The sequence below is a fragment of the Helianthus annuus genome, chromosome 11 (assembly GCF_002127325.2).
Source record: "Helianthus annuus cultivar XRQ/B chromosome 11, HanXRQr2.0-SUNRISE, whole genome shotgun sequence".
NCBI lineage: Eukaryota > Viridiplantae > Streptophyta > Magnoliopsida > Asterales > Asteraceae > Helianthus > Helianthus annuus.
The window spans coordinates 5319643-5344230 of NC_035443.2; the positions used below are offsets into that span (position 1 = coordinate 5319643).

Sequence of the window (24588 nt, forward strand, 5' to 3'; positions counted from 1 at the left end):
TCGAAATTTGTGTAGGTTTCAAAGCTTGTTTTCTTTTTGCTTTAGCAGCATTCCAATCCCCATCAGAAGGTTTAACCTTGGGATTCACATTCTTCATTGCCTTAGGTGAAGAAACCTTCATTGGCTTGGAATGGTAGTTACCTTTGGTGTAACCCTCTGATTTTGCACATGATAGGGTATATAGGGACGATGTGTGCAGTTTCTTGCAATATGACCCGCAATGCCACAATTGTAGCAAGTTTGTCTTTTCATTGGAAAGACATTTTGAGCAGCTTGATTTGCTCTAGCAGGTCCTGAAGGACAAACCGGTCCTTTTTGCGTTGGATGCGCCTGCACATTTCTCTTAAACGAAGACGAATTGGGGTGCTTGTATTTGTTGTTTGCAGAAGTCTTGTTGCTCTGAGCACCATTTTTCGTCTTTTCTCCCTTATTGGAGCTTTCAATCACCTTGTTACAAGCCTTATGAGATCGTGATTGTCCTTGATAAGCAGACTTCGTATACCCCCGACTTTGATCTGCTCGTTTTGGCTCATTTTGCTTTTTGTGAACCGGCTCACAAACATCAGCACAAGAGCGTGTATTGGCATTTTGTTGCACATTTGGACGATAAACACAATTTCTAGCAATGTGTCCAGGAATTCCACAGTTGAAACATGTCTGTCGTTTCAATGTATGGAGATTCTGAGATCCAGCAGCAGTAGCTAATCTGATGGGTTTAGATTGCTTTGATTGCTTTGCTTGTGTTCCATGTTCCTTTTCTGAGTTCTTCTGTACCACCGATGTATGATTTCGCGAGCTCCCTTCATCATGTTTCTCTTCTTCTGTATCACCAAACGAAACTGGTTGTTTTGGAGTTGACACACCTGCATCAGGGGAAACACTAGACATAATGTTAAAGGATTTGAACAAATCGGCATAATCATATAGCCAATCTGGACCAACTCTAGCGTCCGTAGTATTTTCTTCGAGCCATTCAATGTTGCACGACTCAACGATTTTCTTGGTTACTTTATTGTACACTCTATAGGAGGATCCTTTAGCGTATCCAATAAAGAAACATTCATCCCCTTTGACCTCAAACTTCCCATTAGTGCCCATGAGCAACAAGACACACGGACAACCAAAGTTACGGAAGTGTGAGACCGAGGGTTTACGTCCTTCCAGAATCTCGTAAGGAGTTTTCATATGACATTTGTTTACTAAAGCATGATTCTGGATGTAACAAGCCGTGCTAACTGCTTCGGCCCAGAAGAAACTAGGAAGCTTTGAGTCGGCCAGCATGGTTCGTGCCGCCTCTATAAGAGTACGATTTCGTCTCTCAGCCACTCCATTTTGTTGTGGAGTTCGTGGTGCACTGTACTGTCGTTCGATTCCCTTTTCTACACAGAATGTATCTAAGGTGATATTCTTGAATTCTGTCCCATTGTCTGATCAAATTGCTTTCACCCTTGTAGTAGCTTGATTTTCAACTAGAGTAACAAATTGTTTGATCAAACTCGCAGCCTCGTTCTTGTGACTAAGAAAGTATACCCATGTGTAACGAGAGTAGTCATCTACGATCACAAGATAATACGCCTTCTTGTCAATGCTCACCACATTTACAGGACCAAAAAGATCAATGTGTAGTAATTCAAGCACGACTTTTGTCGAAGGTGTAGACTTGGACTTATGAGGCTTTCGAGGAGCATTTCCTTTTGCGCAAGCAACACACTTTTCTACCAACATGAAGTCTTTGATTGGTAGATCATGGACCATTTGACCTTTAGAAGACGATTCAGTTTCTGTTTTAACTTCCTTTTCAGAGACATTTTCTAGTGACTTGTCATTCAATGTGACCACCTCTTCTTTTTCAAAATCTGGTTCAGTTTTAATTTCAGAAGATGTAGAAGTTTCATCAACACGTGTTTCGTCAACGCACGTGTCATGTGAATCTACTTGTGGTTTACTTTCAGCTACGGTTTCCAATAGGGTCCCACTAGATTCAACATTAGGGACGTCCACTGAGACCGATTCAGAAGAAGAATCAGTACATTCTTGATTTTCTTGAGAATAAGTTTCAGTGGTTTCACTGAATGTATCCTGAGGGACCTCACCTGTAACACTGTTATCAACTGAAACATTAGAAATATTACAATCACATGCATTAACTGATAAACAATCACCACCACACTTATTGTTCAAAGATTCAACACAAACATCATCAGTTTTGCCCCAAACGTCAGACACACTTGACGAAACATAAGCAGAAAACGACTCAAACAAAGATCTACTAAAAACAATATCAGATTCAGTTTGTTCAAAATAATTTTCAGAAATATTAGAATGAACAACTGGTTCACTCCCAAGAACATCTCCACACTTTACTTCAGATACTTTATCTGCACATGAAGACGAAACGTTAGGATCAATTGAGCCTTTAGAAACGAAATTTAATGGAGTAGACTTCGGTTTCTCAACTGGTCTGTCATTAGATGACGACTTATTGTTTTTGGGACCATAAGTCATTTTACTTTCATTCATCATCTCCTCCTCAGTCATAGGTAAATACGTATAATTGTCATTATAAGGAGGAGGAGCCTGACTGAAACCCAAACCACACCCTTTCTTTTTCTTGTATGCGAGTTGTTGATCACACAAATTTGAATTTTGAGTGATATCTTGGGATGTTTGGGACTTACAAGTGGTATCAGAGCCATTGAAGCCATTCAAGGGCTCGGTTTTGATATCACTCGAAGAACAAGAAGATAGATTTGCACAGTGATGGGGGATGTCTGTTCGTCAAAAGGGAGATCTCCGGTTCACAAGGTAATAGTTTATCTTATTGTTGAGAATCATGATTTGAACTATAGATGTGTATGATTTGGAAGATCAAACTCCGTTCTTAGTCACCGTATTAGACTATGTAATGGTTAATCATCATACTTCGTTGGTTCATTTGAAAAAGAAACGGGTCCTATTTTGATTATATTCGCAAACAGTTTATTGGTCGGGAGGTTGGTGTGTGGATGTGTTCTTGAAGATTATCCATATTATGGTCCTTCGTTAGAGTTGGTGTTTGTTTTTGGATTGATCCGCAGGAAGTTTTAATTTTGAGAATGTGTGCCTATAATTTTGGAAATTTGTTTATGGCTTTGAATAATATTCAAGATTGGCGGATACAGAGGGATTCTCTTTTTCAAGGAAAGTTGACAATTTGATTGATTATGAATTTGGCTATCATTTAGTCTAGATTTTTCCTTGGGGTGAAGGTTTAAATGGGATTTGAAATATTGGCTGCATTATCTAAAAAGGATGGCAGTGGAGGTTATATTCACGTGAAGAATTGAATGCACACAAAAGAAACATCACATCATTATCATCGATTATGGGCAGCAGACATCACTATTTTTTGGCCTCTAGAATTCTTGTTATTCACATCATCCTTCATCAATTATCATCATCATTGCTTCCAAGGGTTCTTGTGCGACTGAACTAACTCTTGTGCGACTCGATCAACTTGTGGCCATCATCATCCACACTTCAAGTTTGGTGGATTGTTTACAATTTCAAATTGTGCGATGAGACAAATTCAAACTTGTGCGATCCTATTGTGCGATCAATCTTGAATTGTGCGACTACATCTCATTTGTGCGATCAAATCATCATCTTCATCATCGCTGCATTCTCTCACCATCGTTCAACATCACTGATCATCATCAGCCAACATCGTTCATCCGTACATCATCATCAATCTCGAATTAGAACACAGTTGGAGTGTGCTACTTCATCATCTTCAACCGTTAACTCCGTCACCGTACTTCGTTGAGTCGAAGCAGAATTCTGATTACCTTCATCCTCACCATCGTTCCACCTACAACACCTATCATTACTCTGGTCACCCACCACATCGGAACCGCACACTTTCACCACATCATTGTTCGCGTACCGTACACTCTATCATCAACATTCATCATCTGAATCAAGCTAATCCGGAACATCATTTACCATAGTCAAGCTGATCCGATCCGAAACAAATTTGATTATACGAAACCGCACGCCATCTCCGACGAACCACCTCCGAGAATCATCATCACCGGCACCTTTCGACATCTCTGTCCATCATCATTTGTCATCAACACCTGAAACTATATCAATCATGTCCATCTTCATATCCGTTCAACTTCCCCGGCAGCCACCGATCCACCTGCATCATTCATTCACGACAATATCATTGTTCATCTTCATCGACACTATCGTTGTTCTTGGCGACGACATCTGTCAAACGTGAAATTAGGGTTGGCTCAGTTGTTTGTCGAACGAAGAAGACGAAGATGTATAGCGGCTGAGGTTCAAAAATTAGAGTTTTGGTTTTGGACGTATTGTTACATCACCAAAGAAGGATATGGGGCTTTTGGTAGATCTCCTCTATTCCGGGTCTTGTGGGCTGTTTAAGTTTCTTTATTGGACCGGAAGTTTTATAGAGAGTGGGCATGTTTCCTGTTGTATCACTGAAAGAAAAGACCCAAGATTGAAGATCATTACAGCTGAAGATATTATTTTTCTAAGCCGTAATAAAGATAGCATAAAACTAGGGGGATATTGTACAACCCAATAATTGTATAGTTTTACGCTTATCTTTATTGTACACGTTTATGTTTATTGAGCTTAGATTAGGACTTGGGTTTAGGCTAGACCAATTGGTTAGAGGTTCCTATATATTGTATTTAGTTCATTGTTAGGGGCTCTCTCATTCTCTCATTTTTTTCAATCATGTAATCCCCCATGGAGAACCTTGTACCATGGATTTTATTGGCTTATCCTCTCTCTCTAACTCTAGAGGAATTTTGTAACTATGAAGTTCAAACCCTAAAACAAGTTAGAAACTTGTTTATATACTAACTCAAGTCCACTTCCCTACATGGGCTCCCCTTGGGCCTGCTTGGCCCACATGGCCTAAAGCTTGGCCCAAAAGACCTATAAAGGTCCAAAACCTAATATAAATTAACCCGGAAAAGCCCAGTTCGTAACCATAACCCGTTGTGTCAATTTGATGCGTCAGTCTCACATTTTATGGCCTAACAAGGATGGCCCCACTACCATGTTTCATTGGTTCGACTCGGTCGAAGTCACTCTGCGACAAAGCGGATGCCCCGAAAATCTCCGCACTCTCAATGCTACTGGCGTCTTCCAGTCCCGTGCTCTAGACTGGTGGACTGCTGAACGAAACAAGCGTGGGAATGATGCAGCTTACGAGCTGACATGGGAGGAACTGAAGGCAATAATGATCGACGAATTCTGCCCTCCTCATGAACGCCAAAAGCTGGAGGATGAATTTTGGGTCATCAAGCAGAAAGACGGAGACAACGCTGCTCTCACTGCTCGCTTCAAGCAGCTTAGTATCATATGTCCCGATCAGGTCAAGACTCCAGAGATGACCATCAAGAAGTATATCCGAGCTCTGCCAGACTGTGTAGCAGATTTTGTTCACGCCTCCAAGCCAGCAACGATCGAAGAAACCTACCTACTCGCCGCAGAGATTAACGACAAGCGGGTAAAGGCCGGTTTCTGGGATAAGCCAACCAAGTCTCTGCTCCAAGCTACAACAGCATCCCCCGACAACACCACTGCTCAACCCTCCAAGACATCAAGAAGGAAGAAGAAGCACAGCAACAACAGCTCCAGCAACAAGAGCTGTGCTGCCGCAACCACTGCTGCTCCTCTACAAGCTGTACCAGCTCAACAGCAGCAACATCACCGCTCAGCTCCAGTGATCAATGCACCGCCGGCAAAGCGTGCATACACAGGCCCTCACCCACTCTGCCCGACGTGTTCGTATCATCACCCGGTGGGTCTAGCCTGTCGTTTTTGCGCTCACTGTAACCTTTACGGTCATTTCACTGCGAACTGTCGCTATGGTCCCCGTCAAGCCCCAGTTCAAGCTACTGTCAACCAAGCTCTGCTTCCCGCCCCTCAAGGCCAACAAGCAGCCAAGCACCTGCAGCCAACGCTCGAGTCTGCTTTGCATGTGGTGACCTTAACCACTTTGCAAACAGGTGCCCGAACAGGGTGGTTAAGCAAGAGCCCCAGCAGCAACAACCACAACAGCAGCCTCAGCAACAGCAGCAAGCAGCCCATGCCCGAACCTTTAACATCAATGCCCGTCAGGCTCAGGCAGATAACAACGTGGTTAATGGTACGTTCCTTGTGAATGATATTTATGCATCATGTTTGTTTGATACTGGAGCCGATAACTGCTTTGTGTCGTTTGAATTCGAGAAGCTCCTTAGTCGTAAGCGCTCTTATCTATCCTCTTCATTCGAAGTCGAAGTCGCTAAGGGAAGAACTATTGCCGTTAATTCAGTACTCCGTGATTGTACCCTCGAACTCAACCATCACATCTTCCCAATCGACCTTATTCCAATGCAACTCGGAAGCTTTGACGTCATAATAGGCATGGACTTTCTTCGCGAAAACCATGCTGAAGTTGTGTGCTTCGAAAAGATGATCCGATTCTCGCTCGTGAAAACCATGCTGAAGGGTATTTTGGTCATTTAATATGGACTTAACTGAGATATTTAACTGATGTTAGGGCTGAGGACCAACCGAGTGCATTTTTGACAACTTTTGGGACCAAGCGTGTAATTAGTAAACCACTAGGACCAAGTCTGCAATTTTTGAAAACCACAGGGACCAACCAAGCATTTAACTCTTAGTTATGATTATGTGATATTTTTTTGAAAGAGTGTATTAATTATGAGATGAGATTATTCTAGGGGTGCAAATGAGCTAAGCCGAGCCTAAGATCAAGCTCGATTAACTTATGAGAGTTCGACCTCGGCTCGAGCTTTATTTCAAAGCTTGAGCTCGGCTTAGGCTCGATCGTTTATTATCTATTAACTATTAGAGTAAAATGTCATTTCGTCCCTAAGGTTTGACCAGTTTTGAGACTTTCGTCTAAAGGTGTCATTTTCATCCAAAAGTTTGAAAACTCGTTATTTTCATCCCTGAGGGACGAAAGTCGCAATAAATTGCTAACCTTAAGGATGAAAATGGCAAGATTTCGAAACGATAAGGACCCGTATGCGAAAAAAACAAGCATTTTGATGAAAGTCGCAAAAGTGACCACACCTCGGGGACGGAAATTGCAATTTACTTTAATTATTATATTAAATAAAAATAATATAAATAATAGACTCGTTTAGGTCGCGAACTCGATATGTAAAGTTCGGGCTCAGTTACTAAACAAGCTCATATTTTGGTTAAATAAGGGGTAAATGTTATTAAATATTAATAAAAACTAATATTACATAAACTAAGGCTTGATAAGGCTCGAAGAGCCTGACGAGCTTCACATGCAGAACTGGCCCTGAGAATTCATGTACTCTGTTCGAGTTTGAAAAAACGTGCCCTTAGGCCTTAACGAAATTAGGTATTGGGCTCATTAAAGGTTTAAACTTAATGCAAATTGGCTAATAACTAATCTAAATCATAGGAATAGTTTTGTAAGTGAGTCTATTTTGGTGTTTGTATGGATTTACCCTATTAAATTTTTTTCATATACATATCAGAGTTTTTTTAAATAACGGGCCCTTTGAAATATCCGGCCCTGGCCAGTGGTCCTCCCCGTCCACCCCCAGGGCCGCCCATGTTCACATGCCAGGCTCGATAAATAAACAAGCTTTGTTTTAAAATCAAGCTCGACTCAGACTCAATAAGGTTGAGCTCGTTTAGAGTTTTTTCTCGAGTCAATCCTGGGTAGCTCGACTCCTTTACACCTTATATTATCGATGCTCGCTTGTCACAGAACAAGATATGACCCACAAATCAATTATATGGCATTGAAAGTCATCAACAAAGAATTACCAACCGCTAGGAACAAAAATTATAGATATACGGTAGATCCATATGAAGATATATATATATATATATATATATATATATATATATATATATATATATATATATATATATATATATATATATATATATATATATATATAGTGTGAGGTTCATTGGAGAACACTAAAAAAGTGGGGAACAGTGGGGAACCGGCTCAAACGAACTCCGATTGGACTCATTCCAGCGGCGTTGGAACCGTCTCGTTGAACCCTAACTAGGATCTCTTAACCCTAAACCCTAAATAATAACCCCTAAACCCCAAATATATTAGGGTTTGGCTTTTAGGGTTTGGCTTTAGGGTTTAGCCTTAGGGTTTAGCTTTAGGGTTTAGCTTTAGGGTTTAGAGTTTAGCTTTAGGGTTTAGGGTTTAGCTTTAGGGTTTAGCTATAGGGTTTAGCTTTAGGTTTAGCCTTTAAGGTTTAGCTTTTAGGGTTTATAGTTTAGATTTTATGGTTTAGCTTAGGTTTTAGCCTTATTTTTTAGCTTTAGAGTTTAGAGTTTAGGAGTTAGGATTTAGGGTTTAGGGTTAAGAGATCTTAGTTAGGGTTCGACGAGCCGGTTCCAACGCCGTTGGAATGAGTCCAATCGGAGTTCGTTTGAGCCGGTTCCCCGCTGTTCCCCACTTTTTTAGTGTTCCCCAATGAACCTTCCCCTATATATATATATATATATATATATATATATATATATATATATATATATATATATATATATATATTTAGCAATTAAATTCAAAGAAATTCGTATAATAGAATGATACATCTTTAGAGGTGTGAACTTTGAACCTAAACGGGATTTGTAAGTCCAATAACATTCAATAAATGGATACTTTGTTTCTTTTCGTTTTTCTACTTAAAACACGAGTTTAAAGATTAACCAAAAAATGCATGATTAGATATATTTGTAGTTTGTATATCAACAAAGTGCAGAGGCCAAAGTCCTCCACGTTAGACTTTTACGCAAAAACTCACAAACCCAACCTTCTCCACAACTATAATCGCGCAATCCATGCGTGCTCGTCCAACCCAACTTTGTGGAATACCACACATCCTTATTTTGCTTCTTTGTTGCCCCTATCGTTGATCCTAGACACGAGAGCGAAATGTTGTGTCATGTTAACTTAACTGATATGGACACCTCTAAAGCATATGGTGGCAATGATGCGCCTCATGTTTGTAACTACTAGAGGTACTCCGCGCTTTGCGCCGAGAATTCGGTTGGCATTATTTCGCTCCTTTAAGGTACTGCCACTTGATATATTGATTGAAAGAAAAAACCAGGAAAAACCCATGAGTATAGTATTTTTGAATCAAAAGAATAAAAAAAATATAAAAAACATTCTTATAACTAAACTTAAAAACTTTCCTAGTAAAATTATCTAGATTTAAATAAAGAAAATAAAGTAACTTTGCCTACGTAACATCACCCAACAACACTTTTTCAATAAAGTCTTAACGGTAGGGGTGTTCCGATTCAGATTAAAAAAATTCGAAACTTGACTCCATTTGATTCGTTTATCCAGAACTCGAATTCGACTCATGTAAATCAAATACGAATTTACAATTTTAAATTTCATTCTATCAAAAATTGAATGTAAATTATACATATTTATTTACTATTTTTATATATAATACACACATATAACTTTAATTAGCCTATAGTATAAATTAATCTAGGTCCTAACATAGTCCGTTACGAAACTCAAATACACATAACGAATTTACATAATTTCAAAGAATTTGAATCAAAACGAATTTATCTGAATTCGATTCGAATTTGGATCGAATACGATTTCGAATCGAATTGTCCGGTTCTCAATTTTTTTTTCACAAAACCCAATATCATTCCACACGAAAAAGGACAATTACAAAGCAATAACAGGTAGTCGGGTAACAAGTTGCGCCGCCACCCCCTTTTGAATAGAAAAACCAATTCTACTAAATACAAAGTTTGAAACCTTTAGCGACGAAGAATTACTATTAACGACTAATTCAAAAATTCGATTCTAATAATAATTTAAAAATTCATTATTCAATTCGATGAAAACGTACCCTTCCATAACATTAGTAACTTTTTAGGTTTTGTCCCATCGATAGAAGAAAATGGTTGTCAATCAATATCAACAAGACGAGTTAAATACGAGTTTTGGAATAAAAGGACTACAGGGGAGTGAAGTGACTAAAAATATAAACACAGGGGCTGAATCATACACACAACAAAACTTATCCTTGTAGGTTGAAGAAGGTATTCAGCCGTCGTCTTCTTCACTTTCATCCTTTCAAGCAACCAAAAATGTCAAACACCGAAGAACAAGAAGGACCACAAGAACTCACGTTTGAACAAATCGGATTAGACCCACGTCTAATTCACGCCTTAACCAAGAAAAACATCCAGCAACCCACTCCAATTCAACAAACCGGAATCCCATTAATCCTCGTAAGCTCCCTTTTTAACGTTTGTAATTCAATCTGTTCGATTCAGTCATTGATTGATGTTTTTGTGTGGAAAAACAGGAGGGTAAAGATGTAGTTGCTCGTGCGAAAACGGGTTCTGGTAAAACGTTTGCTTACTTGCTTCCGTTGCTTCAAAAACTCATGTTGTTGGATGGTAAGAATAGTAGTGTTTCGTCGGCGAAAGCATTGGCTCCTACTGCTATCATTCTTGTTCCGTCAAGAGAGCTTTGTCAACAGGTATAAAGATTTTATTTTTATTGTAATTTTTTTTTTTTTGTATTTTAATTGTGGGTATTGTAAATAAAGGAAATGATCATGAGAAAATTTGTGTTGATTGTTTTCTGGGTTTAGTTTTTAGGGTTTAAGGGTCTAGCTTTTTTGAGCTCATGGTTTAGTCCGTTTAGTTTTTAGGGATTAGGGTTTAGTTTTTAAGGATCAGGGTTTAGCTTTTTTGGGGTTTAGGGTTTAGTTGTTAGGGATTAGGGTTTAGTTGTTAGGGTTTAGGGTTTAGTTGTTAGGGATCAGGGTTTAGCTTTTTTGGGGTTTAGGGTTTAGTTGTTAGGGATTAGGGTTTAGGGTTTAGTTGTTAGGGATTAGGGTTTAGGGTTTAGTTGTTAGGGATCAGGGCTTAGCTTTTTTGGGGTTTAGGGTTTAGTTGTTAGGGATTAGGGTTTAGGGTTTAGTTGTTAGGGATCAGGGTTTAGCTTTTTTGGGGTTTAGGGTTTAGTTGTTAGGGATTAGGGTTTAGGGTTTAGTTGTTAGGGATCAGGGTTTAGCTTTTTTGGGGTTTAGGGTTTAGTTGTTAGGGATTACGGTTTAGGGTTTAGTTGTTAGGGATCATGGTTTAGCTTTTTTGGGGTTTAAGGTTTAGTTGTTAGGGATTAGTGTTTAGGGTTTAGTTGTTAGGGATTAGGGTTTAGGGTTTAGTAATTGTTAGACGGGAAGGTATGGAGGAGGCAAGTCCTCCAAGGATGGGCCGCCACGTCACCGCCACGTAGGAGTGGCTTGGAGGGGATGGACCTAGGGGGGTGGAGGATGAACCCCTTTGTGTATATATATGTATGTATGTATAGGTATATGTGAGAGAAGAAAGGAGAAGGAGGCCCGGCAAGAACGGCCGTGGGTTGCTGGTGAAGCCGGGCCGGGCCGGGGGGGGGGGTGTGGGGGACCGGCGCTGGTCCTCGCCGGGCCTAAGCCGGCCCCCATACCTTCTAGTCTTAGATAGAGTTTTCTAATTAAAAGGCGTTTCCTGATGATCCCAATCCTTGTATTTAATTGTGGGTATTGATGAACAGGTTTATTCGGAGGTGGTCTCGTTGATTGAGTTGTGCAGAGTGCAGTTGAAAGTGGTTCAGTTGACGGGTGAACCGAGCTTTTCGGAAATGGTTGGTTTGGTTGTTTGGTTGTTTTTGTTTTCATGGAAGTTCTTTTTTATGTCGATTGTATTCGATTATTTTCTTTGATATTTCAAGTTAAAGTGGTGATGTTTGGTTGTGTATTTTGGTTCGTAGGCGAGCGCCTTAGCGGGTCCTCCGGATGTTTTTGTTTCGACCCCTGCGTGTGTTCAACGGTGCTTATCTTCGGGTGTTCTTCAGGCGAAAGGGATACAAGATTCTCTTTCGATTCTTGTTCTTGATGAGGCGGATCTTCTTTTCACTTATGGATATGAGAAGAATCTTAAAGATCTTAAAGCTCACATTCCGAAACGATGTCAATGCCTTCTCATGTCTGCTACCTCAAGGTAACTAACTATATAATCTCACTTTTCTTCTATAAAGATACAATATTTACGCCTATAAAATAGAACTAGGGGTGTAAACGAGCCGGGCCGAGCCCGAGCCCGAGCTCGGCTCGTTAGGTTTTTATGAAGCTCGAGCTTGAGCTCGGCTCGAGCATACTTCTTTGAGCTCGAGCTCGGCTCGCGAGCAAAACCCAAAGCTCGAGCTCGGCTCGACTCGGCTCGAACTATTTTGAGAACAACCTTAAACGAGCTAAAAGCTCGGCTCGAGCTCGCTTAAACGAGCCAAAGCTCGGCTCATCAATGTTATCATCATTATTAATATATTATATATAAAAAATTTTAAATTTTGTATGGGCTCGTTTAGGCTCGCGAGCCTAAACAAGCTTTGTATTTCAGGCTCGAGCTCGGGCTCGATAACAAAACGAGCTCTATTTTAGGCTCGAGCTCGGGCTCGTTAAGGCTCGGCTCGTTCGAGCTTTTAACCGAGCCGATCACGAGTAGCTCTCGAGCCTCTGGGCTTGTTTACACCCCTAAATAGAACCAATAGAAGACTTTCTTCTTTGAGATTCACATGCGGCTATGTAACGTCTGCAGTGAAGATGTTGAAAATTTGAAGAAACTCTATCTACACAATCCTTACATTCTTACTTTACCAGACGTCGGTGACGGAAAGGACGATATCGTCCCTAAAAATGTTCAGCAATTTTGTGTAAGAGCTGTAATTTTATCTTTTTTTTTTGAGTTAAATGTCATTTTAGTCCCTGTGGTTTGGACCATTTTGCCAGTTTAGTCCGAAGGTTTCATTTTTAACCTGTGGATCCAAAAAGGTTTCACCGTTGCCATTTTAGTCCACTGGGTTAACTCCACCCATTTTTTCTGTTAACGAGAAGACCAATTCGGTCATTTTATATAGCTGAATTGCCCTTTTAGTTAACAGAATTACATACAAAATTACCGAATTGGCCTTCTCGTTAACAAAAAAAAATGAATGAAGTTAACCCAGTGGACTAAAATGGCAACTGTGAAATCTTTTTGGACCCACAGGTTAAAAATGGAACCTTTGGACTAAACTGGCAAAATGGCCCAAACCACAGGGACTAAAATGGCATTTAACTCTTTTTTTTTTGACGGTTTTTAATATATGCTTGTTCTCATTGCTACTTTTATATATAGATACAATGCAGCGAACGGGATAAGCTTCTCCACATTCTCGCACTTTTGAAGCTCGATCTTGTACAAAAGAAAGTTTTAGTATTTACAAACACCATCGACACAAGTTTTAAACTTAAACTGTTTCTTGAACAGGTATTATTTTGACCCGTTGACCTGTTTTTGTGCATCTTAGAACTCAAACCTCTATTAACGTAACCTTTTATTTACAGTTTGGTATAAAATCCGCCGTGTTAAATGCCGAGTTGCCCGTAAATTCAAGGCTACATATCCTAGAGGTATCCAGTTTGGCTCATTTTTTTAAACTTTATAATTTGAGTGAATTTCAAGGATTGTCCTTTATCTTTATACTCATTTTCAGGCGCTGTCCTTTATGTTCAAAATCGAGTTTTGTCCTTTATGTTTTCATATCATACACGTTTTGTCCTTTAGACCTAACCCAGTTAGTTTTTTCAGTTAAATTTGGTTATGTGCTTTGCACATGAGGGCATTTTTGTCAATTCAAAGGTTGCAGAAGCTCTGAGCTGTAAATCTGCCGTTGAACTTACCTTTGAATTGACAAAAATGCCCTCATGTGCAAAGCACATGACCAAATTTAACTGAAAAAACTAACTGGGTTAGGTCTAAAGGACAAAACGTGTATGATATGAAAACATAAAGGACAAAACTCGTCAATTTTGAACATAAAGGACAACGCCTGAAAATGGGTATAAAGATAAAGGACAGTCCTTGAAATTCACTCTTATAATTTTTTCCTAAATATAAATGCGTAAAAGACGTGATCCGTGTTCAGGGATTCAACGCTGGGCTCTTTGATTATTTAATTGCAACCGATGATAGTGAAACGAAAGAAAAGGAACAAACCGACGCAGAAAAGCAGGCCGAAACGAAAAAGTCAAAAAAACATAAGAAGCGGAAGTTGGACTCAGAGTTTGGTGTCGTTAGAGGCATAGATTTCAAAAACGTTTATACGGTCATAAACTTTGATATGCCTTTGAGTGCTGCAGGGTATGTTCATCGAATCGGGCGAACTGGACGAGCATTTAACACGGGTCAATCTGTTTCGATCGTAAGTCGTTTTGACTTTTGTCTCCGACTTGTTGATTTCTTGATTCTTAAACAATATTTTCATAATATATAGAGTTAATTACTGTTTTCGTCCCTGTGGTTTGTCAAAAATCACTATTTCAGTCCATTAGTTTAAAAATTGCGATTTCAGTCCCTGTGGTTTCACTTTCGTAACCATTTTACGAAAGTGAAACCACAGGGACTGAAATGGTTACGAAAGTGAAACCACAGGGACTGAAATCGCAATTTTTAAACTAATGGACTGAAATAATGATTTTTGACAAACCACAGGGACGAAAACAGTAATTAACTCTAATTCATATAAATGTTAAGACTTTAATGCTGATTTTGAAACAGGTTTCTCCTGATGAGATGGAAGTATTTGAAGAAATTAAATCGTTTTTGGGAGAAGACGAAGAGAAAGACTTGACATATGTTGCTCCGTTTCCGCTTCTGGAGAAGAATGCTGTCGAGTTTTTACGGTATAGAGCTGAGGTAATTGGTCGATTTATTTAATATGCATTTTATAATTTAAAAAAAAGTCGAATCAAGTATTTATTATACAGATTGATTTTTGCAGGATGTCGCAAGGAGTGTGACGAAAATCGTTGTCAGAGAAGCCCGAGCTCAAGATCTTCGCAATGAAATTCTTAATTCTGACAAGTTAGTCCGTTAACTATTTTTATATAGCATTCTTTAGACTAAGCGGTATGGGGGCCGGCTTAGGCCCGGCGCCGGTCCCCCACCCCGCCCCCCTCCCTTCCGTTCCGTCGTCCCTGGTTCCCCACAGATGAAGTCGACGGGCCTCTCTCCTCTCTCCTTCTCTCACATATACCTATACATACATACATACATATATATATATATATATATATATATATATATATATATATATATATATATATATATATATATATATATATATAAAGAGGTTCATCCCCCACCCCCCTAGGTCCATCACCCTCAAGCCCTTCCTACGTGGCGGTGACGTGGCGGCCCATCCTCTTGAGGATGGGGCTCTCCATACCCTCTAGTCTTATGTGACATTCCTCTACAAAAGAAGTACTTAAAATAATTAAAGAGTAAATTGCCATTTTAGTCCCTGAGGTTTGGTCCAAATTACCATTTTAGTCCAAATAGTTTTTTTTTCTCCTCTGGGTCCCTGACTTTTCCATTTTCTTGCCATTTTGATCATATTGCCTAACTCAGTCTAAAAATCTGGTTATAACCAGGGTATTTTTGGCATAACTGTTGTGTAGTGATAACCAGGGGTAGTTTACAACATAATTTATAAACCTCATTATAATTTAATGCCAAAAATACCCCTGGTTATAACCTGGTTTTTAGACTAAGTTAGGCAATGTGATTAAAATGGCAAGAAAAAGGAAAAGTCAGGGACCCAGAGTAGAAAAAAAAAACTATTTGGACTAAAATGGCAATTTAGACAAAAACTCAAGGACTAAAATGGCAATTTACTCATACTTAAAATAACTTCTATTTTCCTTCTACTAGTACACATGCCTTTTTTTGTTTGTTTTAAAGTTTTAAGGTTAAAATTCTGTTGGTCAATGTTCATTTGGGTAGAGTGTTTGGTCAATATTTATAGAGTGAATTTCAAGGATTGTCCTTTATCTTTGTACTCATTTTCAGGCGTTGCCCTTTATGTTCAAAATTGACGAGTTTTGTCCTTTATGTTTTCATATCATACACGTTTTGTCCTTTAGGCCTAACCCAGTTATTTTTTCAGTTAAATTTGGTCGTATACTTTGCACATGAGGGCATTTTTGTCAATTCAAAGGTAAGTTCAATGGCAGATTTACAACTCAAAGCTTCTGCAACATTTGAATTGACAAAAATGCCCTCATGTGCAAAGCACATGACCAAATTTAACTGAAAAAACTAACTGGGTTAAGCCTAAAGGACAAAACGTGTATGATATGAAAACATAAAGGACAAAACTCGTCAATTTTGAACATAAAGGACAGCGCCTGAAAATGGGTATAAAGATAAAGGACAATCCTTGAAATTCATTCATATTTATATTTTGATGATTTACTCTCTGTTCAGGTTGAAAGCTCATTTTCAAGAAAATCCAAGGGATTTAGGTAAGTAAAGTGAAAATTATCCCTAGAACCGTAATTTATACACGACACAACCTATATTAATTTGATCTCTAAAAAGTTTTTTTAATTTTTTTTTTTTTACTTGAAAGATCTTCTGAAGCATGACAAGCTTCTAAGCAAGAAAGCCCCTGCGCCTCATCTACGTGACGTGCCCGAGTATCTGCTGGACCCGACAACTCAACAAGCTAGCAAATTTGTTAAACTCACCCGAGCTGCTATGGGAAGAAATAGCAACAATAACAGCGGCAGGGGTCGTAAAGCCAGACCCAAAAAAGCCGGAGATCCCCTCAAGACTTTTTCTGCAGACGTATGCGTTGCCCTTTTGTAAATAGAGTAAATTACGTTTTTGGCCCCTGTTGTTATATCATTTTTACTATATTAGCCCAAAATAAGAATATTTAACATATCTGCCCCCATGGTCTCTATAACTAACCATTTTGGCCCCTAAGTCTAAAGATCATGGGGGCCAAAATGGTTAGTTATAGAGACCATGAGGGCAGATATGTTAAAAATTCTTATTTTGGACTAATATAGTAAAAGTGATATAACCACAAGGGCTAAAAACGTAATTTACTCTTGTAAATATTATCCATCTTTTTGTGATAGGTTCTATTTGTTTATAATTTTTTTGTTTTTGATATGATCAGGCTAAAGGGCAGAAGAGGAAAGGCAAAGAGTTTGGGCCAAAACAGAAAAAGAAGCAACAAGTATGATTGTAAAAAGTCTACCAAAATTTTGTAGCATTGTTTTTGAGGGATCTTAATCATATAGACTTATGTAACATTTATTTTGTTATAGTTTTTATTCGACTGAAAATTAATTTGCGCGGATCTTAATCACGTCCACAATAATTTCCGTCGGATTAGCACGTATGCCTCCAAAAATCAAATCGTTGCGAGCTTTCCAAATACGCCTTCTTTATAAACCGGAGGTCAACCACGATTCTTGAAAATGTCAACCAAATCTTTAGTGTCAAAAGCAAAAATCGTCAGAATTTTGCACCACTGAGAGATCCCTTGCCACACGCCAGCGGCGGATCTAGAAAATCCGCCAAGCCGTAACGTTTTATAAATAAGCCGTAACGAAATCGAAAAAACCTCAAATTTTTCCAAAATTTACACTAATTTTTCCAAATTTTTCCGCGCCAAGCCGTAGCGGGCGTTGCCCCCCGGCCTAAGGTATATCCGCCACTGCCACACGCCACAAGAAAACGCATAGCCAGTGAGAAGATGTGCAGCCAATTCCACTCCTTCCCCGCACAGCGAACAATACAAATGCCAACGCGGCTGAAAGAGTTATACCCGCAACCTGTTGACAAAGTTCCGTCAATTCCATAGTTTCATTCGGAGTGGATGGTTGTTTTTTCCAATTCCACGCAAACTCCCTAACTCCCCCACGCTTGAGCATACGATCCGTGACTCGACAAAACTTGTCGCCTTCTATTCTATAAAGATTCGGGAACCTAGTCTTTAACATAGGTGCCTGAAACTTCTGCAAAAAAGGTTCAATAACCACATCAACTTTGTGCTATTCACTTAGGCTATGCGGTATGGTGATGGTCCTCCCTTGGAGGATGATCTGCCACAGTAAAACACTGGAAATGGGAGGATGATCCTACCCACCATCTTTTTTTTTTTTTTTTTTTTTTAATTTATCTACTTTTTAATTTATTCTACCCCACAAATCAACAACAAGATTGATGCTTTGGATGCTTTGCATCTGATCAACCATCACAAAAAGCCCCAATTTTGGTTCTTAATCAACACCCACAAAATGCAGTTCATCCAATCACACATTCACTTTCAATTACCAAACAACACAAATTACCTTGTCTGGAAAGCAACCAAGAGTAGAGACCCAATAGTTTTTTCATTAATCCTGACCCGTTACGCAATAAACAAAATCATAAAAGCGGAATCTTGCAGCAACAATAATACAAAATCTACAAAAACAAATTCTTAGACGATACACGATAGCAAAAACTAATACTCACAATTGCAATATCTTGCATCCTAACTCATAAATATACGAACATCGAGATCTTTAGTCCACATGAGCACCATCAGCCCCAATTTCTTCTTGAGTTCTAACATGGAAACAATTACAAAAACACTAGCAAACAGCATTTTTGTTTCAAAAAACCGATTTCATGAAAAACTAATCACAGATTGTTTAGATAAAGAATTAACTGAAAATCGAACCGAAATCATAACCGAAAAAACCCTAACTGAAAACATGAAACACCACTACTTGAGAAACAATCATCCATATCAAGATCACAACACTTTAACCTAAATTTACATAAACAAAAACCCTAACATTTCATTAAACTCGAATCAATCCACTAACCGACAAGTAAAACTTCACTTTCCCCAAATCTAAACATAAAACCGATCGATTAACACAATAAACAACAACACATACGCATCAATTACACATAACACACATCAAAAATTTAACAATCAGAAACAAAATTACAGAAAAGCAAATCACGAGAAGCTAAATACGTACCTGGATAAGCTCAGTAACAGAAACTGGATCTAATCCTGAGTGTATATGGCTAACAATAAGTTTGCAAATCAGTTGAATTTTGCCGTTAAAATAAAAAATAAAACCCTAGATTTTAGGGATCATAAAGCTAGAAGTGAGAGAAAAAAACGCAGTGGAGCGTCTCAATCGTCCTAGGCTCGACGATCTCGACGACGACGGGGAGGGGAGAAATGGGTGGCAGAGCGGCGCCGGGCCACGACGGGGGGGTGGGACGAAGCCCACACCGTCTAGCCTTACTCTAAAGAGTGTCATATTGGCGGATTTTGAAAAAATATCAGTGTATACAGTTGCGGATCTACATAAAATTGAGAATTTTTTTTGCACTTCGACAAGAAAGTTGAGGGGTATCCCAGGCACACTGTCAACCCTCTAGATCATCGTTAACGTTGATCAATACAAGAGATGTTGTTCGGAATATATCACTATTACTAAACCATCGTAAATCCAAATTTGTCATTACATTGTCAAAAAAATAAACCATCGTAAATCCGAATTTGTCATTACATTGTCACAAAAAATGTCCCTACAAAAGCTAAAAGCAGATCAAAGATGGAAACTTTTCCATAATACAATTCTTAACCAACCGAGTTTTCAAGCTTCAAGCTCATCAATTGGTTAACTTCAGCACCGAATTCACGAGGAAGCTCGTTAAACACGTCCCCACAAAACCCGGAAATCATGGCAGCCATGGCTCTCTCTAAATCGATACCTCTTTGTTGAAAGTAAAAAACTTGGTCTTCCCCGATTTTGGAAGTGCTCGCTTCGTGTTCTATACGAGCAGACGGGTTTTTCGCCTGTTAATCGATAAACAATAATCGTCATCTCAAATAAAAAATATGTTCATAATATCCGAAAAATATCCGAAAAAATATCCGAAGTATCCGAAAAATATCCGAAGTATCCGAAAAATATCCGAAATATCTGAAAAAATATCCGAAATATCCGAAAAATATCCGAAATTTATATTCGGATATCCGAAACTATCCGAAAAATCTGGTTCCAAATATTAAAAAATAATAAAAAAATAAAAATTAAATAAAAAATTGGATATTCGGATATCCGATTAGATATCCGAACCCGAATCCGAAATTTCGGATATCCGAAAATCGGATATCCGAAATTTCTCGGATATCCGAAATTTCGGATTCGGGTTCGGATGTCAATATTTCACTATCCGAAATTTCGGATATCCGATTTTCGGATATCCGAAAACCGGATTATCCGATCTTGAACACCCCTAGCCTACACACACGTATGCGGAGGGATCTATGCAGAACACTGTATATTGCAAAAATTAAATACCTGAATATATGGGTAGGTATTAGCAGCCGCGTTGTCGCCAATAAGCATCGAATCACATTGCGACGAATTTCTAGCATTCTCCGCTCGTGAATGAACCTGAACAAGACCCCTATAACAATTTCTTGAATTTCCGGCCGAAATCCCCTTCGAAACAATCCGACTTTTTGTATTTTTCCCCTTATGAATCATTTTCGTACCCGTATCCGCTTGCTGATAGTTATTCGTCAACGCAACCGAATAAAACTCACCAACCGAATCATCACCCTCCAACACAACACTCGGGTACTTCCAAGTAATCGCGGACCCCGTTTCCACCTGGGTCCACGAAATCTTGGATTTTCGACCCGCACAAAGACCCCGTTTCGTCACGAAATTATAAATCCCACCTCGCCCGTTTTCATCCCCAGCGTACCAATTCTGCACCGTCGAGTATCTAACCTCCGCCCCCTCGTTACAATAAAGTTCCACCACCGCCGCATGAAGCTGATTCGTGTCATAAGACGAAGCCGTACACCCCTCTAAATACTCGACAAAACTCCTATCGTCAGCTACTATCAACGTCCTCTCGAACTGACCCGTTTCCATCGCGTTTATCCTAAAATACGTCGAGATTTGCATCGGGCATTTCGTGTCCTTCGGTACATACACAAAAGACCCATCACTAAACACTGCAGAATTCAAAGCAGCATAGTAGTTATCATCATTCGAAACAACCTTCCCTAAATACTTCTTAACCAGACCCGGATACTCGTTAATCGCATCCGAAATCGAACAAAAGATCACACCCGATTTCGCTAAACGCTTTCTATGAGTAGTAGCAATAGAAACACTATCAAGAACAGCATCCACAGCAACATTAACATTTACATTAACATCCCCTAATCTTTTCTTTTCATTCAACTGAACCCCTAACTTATCGAATAACTTAATGTGATCAGGGTCAACTTCATCAAGATTAGTCAAAGGCGGTTTTTTTTTGGGTTCGGAATAATAACAAACATTTTGAAAATCTATTTTTGGGTAATTATTATCGGACCAATTGGGTTCAGTCATGTGACAGAACTTATGATAAGAGTTTAACCTGAACTCCAGCATCCAATCGGGTTCTTTTTTGATTGAAGAAATTAGCCTGATTGTTTGTTCTGAAAGGCCTTTAGGGATTGTGAATGAATCGATATGTTGAGTGAACCCCCATTTGTAATCTCTTTTGAGGAAGTTGTGAAGTGGGTCGTTATTGTTTGGAGATGAGGGTGATTTACCTTCGGCTTTGAGGTTCAAAACCCTGGATTTTTTGGTTGTTTTGGATGAAAAATTGGAACTTGGGAGTGACCCTTTTGAGATTTTGGGGTTTTGTGAGATGGGTTGTGGAGAAAAGGTTGGAAGAACGCCGTTTGTGATGAGAGATGCCATGGATTTGGTGGGTGTTTGTACGAAGGGAGATTGTTTGTTGGAGTTTTGTTGGTGACAAAATGTCTTATTTTAGGGGTTTTATCACCTTTGACGATGAGTTTTCTCTGGAATTGGTGATGGGCCGGATCATGAGTTTTCTCTGGATCACGGGTTTGTGTGGTCTTTTGAGTTTTGCCAATGGGTGTATCTGTTTGATCAGACTTTGTTGAACGTTAAAAAAATAAAATAAAGTAAATTAAAAGAATACTTAAAAGTGAGGTGTATAAAATGGGTATTTTCAATACCCGGTTTCAGGTCATTAACGTTGTTTGCAATCGTGGGTAGGGGTGTAAACAAGCCCATAGGCTCGAAAGCTACTTGTTATCGGCTCGATTAAAAGCTCGAACGAGCGGAGCTTTAACGAACTCGAGTCTGAAATAAAGCTCGTTGAGTTATTGAGACCGAGCTCGAGCCTGAAATACGAAGCTTGTTTAGGCCCGCGAGCCTAAATGACCACAAACAAAATTTTATATTATTGAAGTGATATTGATGATAACATTGGTGAGCCGAGCTCGGGCCGAGTTTAGGCTCATTTAAGCGATATTGAAGCGAGCTCGAGCCGAGCTTTTAGCTCGTTTTAGGTTGTTTCTCAAAATAGCTTGAGTCAAGTCGAGCCAAACTATAACTTTGGGTTTTACTCGCGAACCGAGCTCGAGCTCAAATAAGTTGGCTCGAACCGAGCCGAGCTCGAGCTTCATAAAAACATGGTCGGGCTCAGGCTCGGCCCGGCTCGTTTACATCCCTAATCGTGGGTTTGGGTTGCCTTTTGAGTTTTGTCAATGAGTATACCTGGGTGGTCGGACTTTGTTGAACGTCACGACTCACGTGAATTTGAAAAATTAGACCTTTAAAGGAACATGTTTAAAAACAATTGGATTAAACATCTTAGAAATAAAGGATTTGACTATACCAATAATGTCTGAGTTTAAAACCTTGCAAGGGTTGTTAAGTCAGGAAGTAAAGCTAAGTAATATAATTTCTGAATTTGTTGATTAAAACTTTGCCATTTTAGCTAACTATTCGAATCAAGAAAGGACTTAATATGTTAGGATATCAATTCAAATAGAAAGGACTATTCGAATCAATAAAACTTTTGAGTATCACCTCATTTTATACCGTAAAAAAACTTGTCAAGTTCCTATATTGTTATACATCTTAAAGGAGAAAGTCGGTGGTAACCGACACCCCAACTTTCTAACTTTATCATAATCACCCCTCTACTTTGAATTTCCACAACTATATCTTCATTTTTCAAACTTTGTCATAGCCACCCCTCTATTTTGCTTTTCTACCATTACTCCCTCAGCTTTTACACACTTACACCACCACCCCTCTACTTTTACATTTCCATCCCAACCCTCTCATCTTTTACGCATTTCCGCCACCCCCCCCTCAACTTTTACACATTTCTGCCACCATCCCTCTACTTTCATACTTTCCGTTTTTACCCTACTACTTCTACTTTACGTCAATTTGCGCTTTTACCCCTTGCACTATTACTCCATTTTTACACTCACTCAATTTTAGAAAGTTGCAATTATAGCCCCTAAACTACCACTCCTACTTTTGCAAATGCTAATGCATTGTTTTTTACGAACTGTCTTGGGCATTGGGTTTTACACTTCATGTTTACCTTTGTGTTTTACATTTTTCTTTTGTAATTGTCTTTTACGCATTGTGTTTTACACGTTTTTTGTAATTGTCTTATACACATCGTTTTTTACGAATTGTGTGTTGTCTCACTACACATTTCCACCCACCACGCGCCGCCGCAACACGCGGCGGGCAAAATACTAGTTATATATGATTTTCTAAAACTCAACCCAGAATTTATTTCAAAAATGTATTTCCGAACATATTACACACTTAAAAAACAGAACACTAAGAAATAATTTTTACAAGCAAAACAAAGTTTAAATAAAATACATATATAGACTATTGAAAAAATAAAAATAAAAATAAAAATAAAAATAATAATTTAAGACACATACATTGAATGGCCATTGGCCAATGAGTGTACTCTTGCCGCAAAACTAGGTTGGACCAAGGCTTTTGATATGTAAGCATTTATTTCACGCAACAAACTATGGTAGTTTTATATGTCGGTCCAACGAAAATAGTGTGGTCTGAGTTCATCAACTGTATGATTTGATGATGGGTAAATTAATGTGGTAGTAGAAGCAAAATAAGATAGATGGCCTAATCTTATCGGTCTAGAGACGAAAAAAACGTGTAAAGCGGCAGAGAGGTTAACAGCGGATCAAGATAGGAATGGAGATGGATTAGAGACCTAGAGTCAAAGGCCGAGATGCGGGAATGGCAAGAGTGCCAAGGGACTATGGCGGAAGTGCTTCTGTCAACTGAGAGAGACTTGTGGAAATGAACGAGTGATGATTAGGGTATCTTTTCGGTTAAATCAGTAAAGAAAATGAAGAAAGACGATAGGGGGACGGTATGCTGAATATTTTTTAATAGTGTAATTGGATGCCCCTTAAATGCAATATCATGGCTTTGAGGGCTAACTTTGATTAGTTTGGTGTAGTATTTACTCACGTTATTGTTTGTATGATAACTTTGGTGTAGGATTATTGGTGTAGTATTTATTCACGTTATTGTTTGTATGATAACTTTGATTAGTTTGCTCAATTGATTATCTTGCTTGCCTATAATAAAAGTAGTCTTTACATGATACGAAACGATGTAGACGACACTAGACTTTGAATCTTAGGTCACGTGCACGTTAAGGACCTTCAAAGCTTAAAGAACTTATAAGAAAAATAAAGAAGCAAAGAAAACCGAAAAACACGATTGAGAGGTAACATTTTTCGATGGATCCATCCTAAGATTTGGTGTG

The 24588-nt window shown here is 38.9% G+C and overlaps 2 protein-coding genes across 3 annotated transcripts; one reads left to right on the forward strand and one right to left on the reverse strand.

Moving 5' to 3' along the window:
* Nucleotides 1-10129: 10129 nt before the first annotated feature.
* LOC110889300 (DEAD-box ATP-dependent RNA helicase 16) lies at nucleotides 10130-17311 on the forward strand. 2 transcript variants are annotated; one of them, XM_035979505.1, is made up of 14 exons: nucleotides 10130-10314; nucleotides 10392-10568; nucleotides 11627-11716; nucleotides 11843-12072; nucleotides 12667-12781; nucleotides 13246-13377; nucleotides 13455-13520; nucleotides 14036-14311; nucleotides 14668-14805; nucleotides 14891-14973; nucleotides 16378-16415; nucleotides 16523-16740; nucleotides 17081-17194; nucleotides 17280-17311. In XM_035979505.1, exons 1-13 carry the CDS (start codon nucleotides 10171-10173, stop codon nucleotides 17144-17146), a joined length of 1773 nt encoding a protein of 590 aa, XP_035835398.1. In that variant the 5' UTR covers nucleotides 10130-10170; the 3' UTR covers nucleotides 17147-17194; nucleotides 17280-17311. The 2 variants fall into 2 exon arrangements, with proteins under 2 accessions (XP_035835398.1, XP_021992497.1); XM_022136805.2 differs by lacking the exon at nucleotides 17280-17311 and having other exon boundaries at nucleotides 17081-17269.
* Nucleotides 17312-19307: 1996 nt separating this feature from the next.
* LOC110889301 (UPF0051 protein ABCI8, chloroplastic) lies at nucleotides 19308-21729 on the reverse strand. Its single transcript, XM_022136806.2, has 2 exons — nucleotides 20286-21729; nucleotides 19308-19777 (listed from the first exon to the last, which is right to left on the reverse strand). The coding sequence occupies exons 1-2, from the start codon at nucleotides 21693-21695 to the stop codon at nucleotides 19559-19561; spliced, it is 1629 nt and encodes a 542-aa protein (XP_021992498.1). The 5' UTR covers nucleotides 21696-21729; the 3' UTR covers nucleotides 19308-19558.
* Nucleotides 21730-24588: the final 2859 nt, after the last annotated feature.

Excerpts from the sequence above, each read along its gene's own strand:
- LOC110889301 (XM_022136806.2), bottom strand. The coding sequence starts at position 21,695 with ATGGCATCTCTCATCACAAACGGCGTTCTTCCAACCTTTTCTCCACAA. Across the intron at positions 19,778-20,285 it reads ATACCTACCCATATATTCAG|GCGAAAAACCCGTCTGCTCG; the intron begins GTATTTAATTTT and ends ATCGATTAACAG.
- LOC110889300 (XM_035979505.1), top strand. The coding sequence starts at position 10,171 with ATGTCAAACACCGAAGAACAAGAAGGACCACAAGAACTCACGTTTGAA. Across the intron at positions 12,782-13,245 it reads AAAATGTTCAGCAATTTTGT|ATACAATGCAGCGAACGGGA; the intron begins GTAAGAGCTGTA and ends TTTTATATATAG. Across the intron at positions 14,806-14,890 it reads TTTTACGGTATAGAGCTGAG|GATGTCGCAAGGAGTGTGAC; the intron begins GTAATTGGTCGA and ends TGATTTTTGCAG.